A 10,534-nucleotide genomic window follows, 5' to 3' on the forward strand; every position below is an offset into this window, starting at 1 on the left:
TCATTACAAACAAAAAACCCCATCCTTAGATCGATCACTCCTAAAACTGCATCAGCATCATCTTGCACATATGAACTCAGACACACACTTACTGTATTTTCCGCACTATAAGGCGCACTTAAAAGCCTTTAATTTTCTCAAAAAATTACTTTATAATCCAGTGCGCCTTAAAAAGGATTAATTTTGGTGGTGCTTACAGACCTCGAAGCGATTTTGTTTTGCCTAATGCACATTATATTTCGATGCGACATATATAAAAAATAGACCATTCATTGACAGTGCGCCTTATAGTGCAGAAAATACGGTACACTGCATGCATTACTCATGGGTACATATTAATTATTAATTAATTAATTATTAGTAATGGCAAAATGTTATTGTTTTTTATGTTTAATTGTTAACTTCTCTCCAGTGTGTCTTAAAGTTGTCTATCTTGCATTTATTCGGTTGTGTTTATGTTCTTCACTGTAAATAAAGTACTTTTGGCCTGCGTCGCCTGCTTGTCTCCACGGCGATAGCCAAGTTAAAGCCACACGAACCATGGGGACAAGCACTCGACAGGTTACAAAGTGCACCTTTTAATTGAAGCCTGGATAAATCATTCCCCTCTTTCTGGTTCAGCACTGCTCAGACACACAGGACTTCTACAGATTGTCCCGGAGCCACTTTATCAAGTCTTCCTTTGCTCGCTTTCCCACATCAAAGTCCATTGTGACGGCCAAACTGAAGCATCCGTGGAATCCCTCTTCGTAGTGGACACTCGTGACCGGGACCCCGGCGTCCTCCAAGCGCCGCGCGTACATCAAACCGTCGTCTCTCAGCACGTCGAACTCGCACGTCATGACGTACGACTTCGGACATTCGGACAGCACCTGCGAGTCGGCCAAGAGCGGAGAGGCCCTGACGTCCAGCAGTGCCGGGACCGTCTCGGAAATACGCTCCAGCCCTTTGTCCGCGACCACCGGCTCGTAGTGCTTCTGGTGCTCGGCGGGGAGGAGGAGTTTCCAGTCGTATCGCGCTCTCACCTGGGGAGTGAGGAGAGGCTGCTGGAGGGAGCTGTGGTGGTTGAGCAGCACCTGGTCCATCAAAGAAAGGTCTAGGCCCAAATACTGAACCCAGAACTTTACCAGGGCTGAGCGGGTCAGCACGGGGGCATTACGGTTCTGGATTTCGGACGGGGTGTTGAAGTCCAGGGCCTGAAGTGCGGGGTAAATCAAAGCCTGGACGCTGAATTTAGCACTCATGCTGGAGTCTTGGGAGATCTGTGAATGCAAATCAGTTTAGTAAGCACCGGTAGTAACTTACATAGCAGAAATGTATGGTATTTGTACAAAATAATATGTCATTAGCAGTTATTGGTATTGGAAGGATCCAAACTGGAGCCTTAAGATTTGAGAGAATCCAGTAATTTGAACTTTTTAACATGAAAAAATACACACGGTTTGTAAGAGCAGAGTTCAGATGTCTGTCCTGGTAGTTCCAAAAGTTAGGAAAAGAAAATGTTATTCTGCCAACTGGACTAAAATTGTAAGAGTACCGTATTTTCCGCACTATAAGGCGCACTAGATTGTAAAGCGCATTGTCAGTGAATGGTCTATTTTGGATAATTTTTCATATATAAGGTGCATTAAGCGGAACAAAAGGTGTACCACACAAAATCGCTTTGAGGTCAGTAAGTACAACCGGAATTAATCCATATATAAGAAATAAGAAAATTAAAGGCTTTTAAGTGCACCTTATAGTGTGGAAAATACGGTAGCTTCTTCAGAGAACTGGAGAGTCACTGTCTTCTATCTTTCTGGGGGGAGAGGCGAGCTGCACTGAAACTAAACTAACTCTCACAACCTACTGCAGAAATCACAATACTGCAATAGCCTTCTGTATGGTCTCTCCACCCACCTCCCAAAAACTAGAGTACATCCTGAAGGGAACACCAAATATTAACTTTACGTAATTGTATTAAAACTGTGCTTTGATATAATACGGGAATTCCAACTATATTAACTTTAGATTGTATTCATTTTAGTCACTCTTAAGTTGTGCTGACACTGGCCTCACACAGACCACATTCCTAGATAAGGAGAAAGCTGCAGACCCCAAGGACATCTCTGTGCGATGGAACAGCGAATGGAAGAATACAACCTTCATATCACGCCCCATATGAAAATGTATAAATTGTTTGAGCGCACAGGGACAGGGCGCGTCCGGACCACGCCCGTGTAAGTCGCCGTCATATTCGTTAGGGACATTTTAGGCAAGCACTCTGGTTATCTGTATTAGTCTTGTAAATGGCAGGGATTATTAAACATCTGATTGATTTTCACTTTCTGATTCTTGCCCCTTCTTTCATAAACGAGCACGCCGACAATCCACAGCTCTGCCGCCTGCCTACACAGCCACACCCGCTCCAGAAACCACGCCCGCTCCAGAAACCACGCCCACCCTTCGAACAACTCCACTGGCTCCCTGTGCAATGCCGCATCCGACGCAAGGTTCTCCTCATCACAGTCCCTCCACAACCTGGCCCCCTCTGAATCGCACTGTCCCACCCGCCGCCTCAGATCAGCCCACGGCAGCCTCCTCGCTCTCGTCGTCAGGACAACGCCTCGGGGGGGCGGGGCCTTCGCTGCAGCTGCCCTCACCCCCTGGAACTCATCACAGAACTTCACATCACAGCTAAAAACTCACCCGTATAGCCTTGCATTTCCCTGATTCTTACACCTTTATTGTCTTTTTACTTTGTTTCTATGTTTTAAAGCGTCTTTGAGTGTTAAAAAAAGCGCTATATAAGTTTCATGTATTATTATTAACACAAGCTAGTGAGTAATGAGTAAATAACTAGCTTGTGTTAGTTTCAGTGTTTAAAACTTTAGTCCATTTAACATAATTCAGTTTGGTGCCGAGCTTAGGATCAGAGGTCTTTTAGGTGTAATACAACTGCTTTTAGTTGTTGTTATGGCTGCAAGATTAATCGCAATGTGAATGGATGCAATTAGCAAATTAAAAAAAAAGTACCATCATTTACTCCACAAACAACAAAATATGAAGTCTAATTCCACGCAAAAACTGCCAACTATAGTTTGGATCTGCAGTTATGCTCTGAAATACATGAGTCTTTTAGTATTTTTGGCACTTCACAGGTCTTTTTCAGTCTTTTTGTTTATTTGCATTTCAATGTGAATTTTGAACAGAATCCTATTATTAAAAATGAAGCTTAAATCTAATCACAATTCTTGTTAAAAAAAAGAAATAAATCGCAATTAGATATTTTTCACAAATTGTGCAGCCCTAGTTATAGGAACTGGCCAGCAATAGTCATCTTCCTGTCACAATATTTAAATTATACCTCGTATCTAGGCAAACGTACGTATGCAATTTCTACTCAAATGTTTAACTACCCCACCGCTACACAGAACATAATATTGCTTATGTAATGGAATTGCACTGGTCATATTGCAATTAAAAATGTCAATTAGAGTCATCATTAGAGTCACTCACAACCCTGAGCTCTGACTGACACCTTGATGGAGTTTGTGACAGCGCTGCTATAAACACAATGATTATTTCCCCCCTGATAACAGAGCCATGTGTGCACCTCCTGAGACACTGCTGCGGCCAGGTTTCCCCCGGCGCTGTCTCCGAACACGCCAACTCGCTCTGGGTCCACGGAGTATCGGGACAAAACCTCCACCGACAGGAAGTGCTTGGCCGCGGCGAGGCAGTCCAAGTACGGCTCGGGGAACTGCACTTCCGGGTAAAGACGGTATCTGTAATAGCAAAAGAAGAATCTATCATCTATATATTTATCATTCTATTTCTATTTATTTATATTTATTTGAATTTATCTATATTCATGTGCAATTACTGTCGTGCTCACATGCAATGGTGTCACATGGTGTTTATTTTTCCATTATTATTATTATTAGTATTATCTTGTCTTACGCTAGCTGTTTTTTTATTCTATTTTTATTTATTTATTTATTTATTATTATTTTTATCTATTTATTTTCCCCCTCCATCCCTTGTTGGGAAATGGGAGGTTTTGTTTATAGGAGTTTTTGTTTATAAGAGTTCTTCTATTGAGAGTGTTTCTTTAAACTTCCTATAAGTTATCTGTTCTTTTCCTCTGTATCTACCTGCGTTGCAACAATGAAATTTCCCCATGTGTGGACAATAAAGGAATATCTTATCTTATCTATTTACAATGTATATGTTCATTTAGCAGGTAGTATGTGTATTTATTATGTATTTCTTTGTGGACTGACACATAAATACTTTGACCACAGACTTACTCCACAGAGACCACTACAGCGTTGAGCTCATCAGAGAAGATCCGGTTCATTTTGTCATAAGCCCCTTTCTCTGAGAACACAGAACCATGTTGTTGTTGTTAGGACACAAATGCACAAAACTGCTTATCCTGAATAAATAGATTATGTCATCTTTTTATTATGTGAAAATCCAAAACCAATAGATTTTAAGATGAGTAGCACCTGCATAACTCCAGGGAGACAGAAGGGTAAAAAAAAACAAATCTTGGACCATTCTCCTTGGCGATAGATCAGCTTTATGATATTCTTTGGAATGTTCCAGCAAAATTACATGTCAGGTATTTTATATTTAGTGACGAACCGCTCACAAGGGTTTTTTGTGCAATAAAAACACCTCTAATTAAATAAATGTCTTTATTTCTATCTATTTGTGGCCTTTTGTGTTGGGCTTTAATATATATATGGCATTAGATGTATTTACACTTAATTTGTCAAAACTAAGCAATCATACTCATTTGAAGTATCAATAAAGAAAAAACATTAACCAAACTGGGGCGGTTTTGGATTGGTCTATCAGAACTGGTATAGGACCCCATGGAAATAAAGAACCCCATGGAAATAAAATTAAATTAAAATTGTGATTTTCCTTCTCATTGCAGTATCAACATTGAGCCTTTTTCTGTCTCAAAATCAAGTGTGAAATGTACAAAATTGCAATACTACAGACAGTACACACTTACTAGCACTGCCCAGCGCCCATCCTCCTCCGTGGAAATACACCAGTCCTCTCCTCAGACTTCCATCTCCTCCAGACGCTTCATACACTCGGACCGGGACACCGGCAAAAGTCTCATCCGTCACTTTAACTCCGGGGACAAACTCCGGTCCAATGTCCACCTCCATGAACTCTGAAACCGCTCGCATGGTCAGGATGCTGTGGCCAAAGCCGAGCCAGTGCATCAGTGCAGCCTGGAAGAGGCACAGAAGAATATACATAATAATATATAAATAAAATAAATATATAGAAGTATTTTACTAACTGTGATGTTTAACCACGTAAAGTGTCTTTGAGTTGTTGTGGAAAAAATATAATCTGGCCCTTTACTTTTTAACTTTCAATCCTATTTCTAATCAGATTTAGTTCTAACAGCCTGACAACCCCTTTTGGCCTGGAAATTTACATGTCCGGACTCCCTGGAGTGGCTAGGAAGTCCCACGTTATGTTTCACACTAGGCAAGACATGTGAATTGAATTAATGCAAATGTTATGTACTGTCTCCTTCCTGAAACCACTGTTTCTTTGATGTCCCATTTGCTCCTTCTGTGTGTGTGTGTGGTCATGTGACCATCTGTGATTTAAGGCAGGGGACAGACGTGGGACGGGAGGATTTGGGAGACAGACATTTTGGGAAGCAGGCAAGAAACAGACGCGTGGACCTGGCCTTCCATGAGAATGGCCGAGTCCACACGAGTTTCTTTCTGATTCAGCCACAAGATTAAACAGTTTACTTTTGAAACGAGACAACTTGCTTCTTTGTCTTATCGAGAGATTTTTGTCACCACAGAGTTAAACTGAAAAGTGCCAGGCTACTTAAATGTGTTATTATTATTACTATTATTTTCCTGTTGTGTGAAGCACTTTGAATTGCCTTGTGTACGAATTGTGCTGTACAAATAAACTTTCCTTGTCTTGCCATTATTATTATTATTATTATTATTAGGCCCGAGCGCCACAAGCTGGCGAGAGGCCTATTAATCTCGTAAGGCCGTGCGAAGCACGGCTGCGAAAGTGCGCACGTAGTGCGCACGAAATCGAGCGCGAAGCGCTCGCCCACTTCCAAACACTCACTAACGCACTCCTCCACTCATGCACGCCCCGTGCATACTAATTAGTTGTAGGAAAATGGAACATTACCGTTGTAAACGGGCGAAGCCCGTGCAAAAGTGCGCACTAAACGAGCACTTTACATTGGGATGACGACCGCGAAGCGGTCGTCATCCCCATATAAAGCACTCATTTGCGCTAAGTAGCTCACGAATACGTTCCCCATCTCTTGCATGTTCCGTGCATATAAGCATGTAATGCAAAAATTGAACATTATTACTGTATAGAGGGCCAAAAACACAAAGTGGGCGGAGCCCACTCAAAATTAACGAAAGTACCCGTCAGTGACCAGGGACCCACACCATGAGGTAGGAAAGCGCGAGCGCTTTCCGAAAATGTATAGTTTATGATATTTGAAAAATGGGAAACATTGTTTTCGCATCGGAATATTCTTCTTCTTCTTCTTCTTCTTCTTCTTCTTCTTCTTCTTCTTCTTCTTCTTCTTCTTCTTCTTCTTCTTCTTCTTCTTCTTCTTCTTCTTCTTCTTCTTCTTCTTCTTCTTCTTCTTCTTCTTCTTCTTCTTCTTCTTCTTCTTCTTCTTCTTCTTCTTCTTCTTCTTCTTCTTCTTCTTCTTCTTCTTCTTCTTCTTCTTCTTCTTCTTCTTCTTCTTCTTCTTCTTCTTCTTCTTCTTCTTCTTCTTCTTCTTCTTCTTCTTCTTCTTCTTCTTCTTCTTCTTCTTCTTCTTCTTCTTCTTCTTCTTCTTCTTCTTCTTCTTCTTCTTCTTCTTCTTCTTCTTCTTCTTCTTCTTCTTCTTCTTCTTCTTCTTCTTCTGACCAACCCCCCTATTTTTCACCCAGTGAACATTGACGAAAGGTCACAAAAATGTTCACACCTCTAAAAATCGTGCCTCTCTACATTCTAGCTATTTCCCTTTTCTAAAATAAAAAAAATTGGCGCGTCAGCGCCCCCAAATGTACCAAAAATGCATTGAGAGATGGGAAATGACCCAAAAAAAATCTGATCGTAGAATCATGAAATTTGGCGCAGAGGTAGATGGTGACAAGAGAAGTAAAAAATATTATTACGGCAACGCCGTCCGCCCAACCAAATGTCGGCCATATTGCTTCAAAAATGGCTAAACATGATTTTGGAGTTTTTCCAAACGTCGTACTTTTACGAACTCCTCCCAGGGCGTTGGCCCTAAAAAGCTGAAATTTGGTGAAAATGCTACTGAGGAGTGGGACATCAAAAGTTATCCAAATTACATTGATACCTGTCACGGTAAATTCTAGCTGCAGTTTGCGGCTTCGCCGCACATGCAGCTAGAATTTCAGAAATCTCCCATATTTAAAATTTCTGCCGTTTGCGCAGATAAAGTCCGAATTGCGTCAAATTAGAATCAGTTGTTAAACTCTTTGCCCTAAACCCACTTGAAGTGAAATAAATTCATTTGGCGCCACAGCGCCCCCTACAGATTTTATATGGAGGTTAAATGTTTAGTTTTGCGAAATTATATGAAATTTGACACACAACTCAATTTTAGCATCCCCATCAAAAAAGTCAATGAGAGCCATGTCATAATTGTTATGGCGTTGCCGTAACGATGACCGAAACCTTCCATGTTATTCCAATGGGGAAATCGCCAGAACATGTTTACACTTTATACTTTCACAAACTCTTCTTAGGGCGTCACCCCTATTAACCTGAAATTTGGTGAGACTCATCTTCAGGACCATCAAAAGTTATCCACATTTTTATTCAAAGAGTCACGGTGTCTGTGCGGCAAAGCCGCACATTGTGCCAAGAATTCAAAATAAAATAGCTTTTTGATGGTAAAACAAAGGGGAGAAGATGTGACAGCGTCACAGATTCAGCAGTAGGCGCAATAAAAGAACAATTGGGGCGCGTTAGCGCCCCCTCCTCTTGCGGCGTGGCGGCGGCGTGGCGAGGGCCGATCATTGCCGCTTGCGGCTATATTTATTATTATTATTACTACTACCGTATTTTCCACACAGGCGCACTCAAAATGCTTATAATCCAGTGCGCCTTATAGTGCTGAAAATACGGTATTCTTATGTGTTCAAAACTCAGGCAGTGGAAAGATCATGTTGGTACAGCGAATACAACACTTTCACAAGCGTCTGTTTATCCTCCATTTTTCCTGGCTTCACTGTGAATAATGCAATCATTCTCAGCATCAGTTTCCTGAGCCATAGCAGCAGCTGCACAGTATGTTCACTACCATTGTAAAATACCATGTACCCTGTAAAAGTACACTTGATAAACATTTATATTTACACAAATACACAAACCAGTTCTCATACAACCACCGGGTCAAGTGCCACTCCCGCTACTCTTCACCTACAAACTCTTTCCCAATGTGGACTAAAGGAGTGACGGACGAGTTCACACTGTTACTAACAATACAAAGACTGTTAGAAAAAGAAAAGAAAAAAACACATAGTGTGGGCCTGTTGAAAGTCACAATTACTTTATGTTACGCAACTGTGAGATATGGTTTTAATCTCCTTTTTACAGTTATTATGCAAGTCCTGACGTGTGCTTACACGTGTCCCATACAGACCTGCTATAAACCTACTGGCAAAGGACATTGACAAATTTAAACATTTGCTAAACACAAAGTCCATGTAGCAGCATCTCTCTTGTTAATGTGTATGTATATTGTGTTTATGTATATTGTGTTTATGTATATTGTGTTTATGTATATTGTGTTTATGTATACTGTGTTTATGTATACTGTGTTTATGTATATTGTGTTTATGTATATTGTGTTTATGTATATTGTGTTTATGTATATTGTGTTTATGTATACTGTGTTTATGTATATTGTGTTTATGTATATTGTGTTTATGTATACTGTGTTTATGTATATTGTGTTTATGTATATTGTGTTTATGTATACTGTGTTTATGTATACTGTGTTTATGTATACTGTGTTTATGTATATTGTGTTTATGTATACTGTGTTTATGTATATTGTGTTTATGTATACTGTGTTTATGTATATTGTGTTTATGTATACTGTGTTTAAGTATACTGTGTTTATGTATACTGTGTTTATGTATATTGTGTTTATATATATTGTGTTTATGTATATTGTGTTTATGTATACTGTGTTTATGTATATTGTGTTTATATATATTGTGTTTATGTATTGTGTTTATGTATACTGTGTTTATGTATACTGTGTTTATGTATATTGTGTTTATATATATTGTGTTTATGTATATTGTGTTTATATATATTGTGTTTATGTATATTGTGTTTATGTATACTGTGTTTATGTATATTGTGTTTATATATATTGTGTTTATGTATTGTGTTTATGTATACTGTGTTTATGTATACTGTGTTTATGTATATTGTGTTTATATATATTGTGTTTATGTATATTGTGTTTATGTATATTGTGTTTATGTATATTGTGTTTATGTATATTGTGCACTGTCCCTGTTTCAATAAAATAAAATAAAAATAAAAAGAACACTTACAGTGGTATCCTATTACACTCATATCCTTTTTAACCTTGCACACATAACGTATAAGCCAATATCCTTTTACCATTAATGCATTCATCTTAGTTAAATCCTCCTTTGCATGAGTCAATTGAAATAGGCCTCAATAATAACAAGGGGGAAACTTACAATGTCCATAACAGTCCGGATAGTTGCATCCAGCAGCATGAGTTTCCATTTCTCCTCTATGGCGTCAGGTAAAGGTGTGTAGACGTAATAAGACAACGCTGCGGCCAATAACGACGTGATGACCAGAGGAGACCACCGCATGTTGAGAAGCGGTCTGGACTCACCAAACTATTGACTCTCAAGGAATGACACAGCTTCACCTGGAGAGCACAAGTCAAGTTAGAAGACTGGTGGAACAGCACACGAGCTGAAAAGGTATTTCCTTTAACAGTTTCAAAGTAAAATGTGTGGAAAAAACAATGTAACCGTCTTTTTTCCCACGTTTCTCCGCGTATGACCACTAGAGGGCATGGTTGCTCTATCAACATTAAATTAATTCATTTTTTAAAAGTGGTTTTTTTTAACAACCTCACTCACAGTAAGAATACATGTTTTTCAATAAAGACAAATACATAACACCACGAGAAAAATGACCTTTAATGTTTATTTTGGTTTTCTTTTGGTGCTACCTGTACATTGCCTTATTTATATTTTGTTGCAGCCAATATTCTACTATCTGTTTTGACTTTATGCACTGTTTTTTAAGCATGAATAAAGACAAATAAACTGACAAATGTGTGGCTCCCAATCTACAGCAAAACAAACCACATCACACCTTTACATCCATTCATTCATGTGTTTGGAGCGTCTTGATTGAATGAGCACGATTGACTATTCATATTATTCATTCATATTGCTCTAATAAAACCAAATTGTTTCTGTGCCAAACTGAA

The 10,534-nt window shown here is 39.4% G+C and overlaps 1 protein-coding gene across 1 annotated transcript; it reads right to left on the bottom strand.

The window, feature by feature from the left end:
- Positions 1-589: 589 nt before the first annotated feature.
- nceh1a (neutral cholesterol ester hydrolase 1a) lies at positions 590-9,931 on the bottom strand. The gene is made up of 5 exons (XM_072458077.1): positions 9,762-9,931; positions 5,012-5,240; positions 4,293-4,362; positions 3,596-3,767; positions 590-1,262 (listed from the first exon to the last, which is right to left on the bottom strand). The coding sequence occupies exons 1-5, from the start codon at positions 9,900-9,902 to the stop codon at positions 645-647; spliced, it is 1,230 nt and encodes a 409-aa protein (XP_072314178.1). The 5' UTR covers positions 9,903-9,931; the 3' UTR covers positions 590-644.
- Positions 9,932-10,534: the final 603 nt, after the last annotated feature.

This window comes from Eucyclogobius newberryi, unplaced genomic scaffold (assembly GCF_026437365.1).
Source record: "Eucyclogobius newberryi isolate DKJ021-1_F unplaced genomic scaffold, fEucNew1.0.hap1 SCAF_21, whole genome shotgun sequence".
In the NCBI taxonomy this organism is placed as follows: domain Eukaryota; kingdom Metazoa; phylum Chordata; class Actinopteri; order Gobiiformes; family Gobiidae; genus Eucyclogobius; species Eucyclogobius newberryi.

Bases quoted from the DNA above. Each gene is read 5' to 3' on its own strand.
- nceh1a (XM_072458077.1), bottom strand. From the start codon at position 9,902: ATGCGGTGGTCTCCTCTGGTCATCACGTCGTTATTGGCCGCAGCGTTG. The intron at 4,363-5,011 runs GTAAGTGTGTAC...CTGTGTTCTCAG, and splicing joins ATGGGCGCTGGGCAGTGCTA to AGAAAGGGGCTTATGACAAA. The intron at 1,263-3,595 runs GTGCACACATGG...TTGCATTCACAG, and splicing joins CCGCAGCAGTGTCTCAGGAG to ATCTCCCAAGACTCCAGCAT.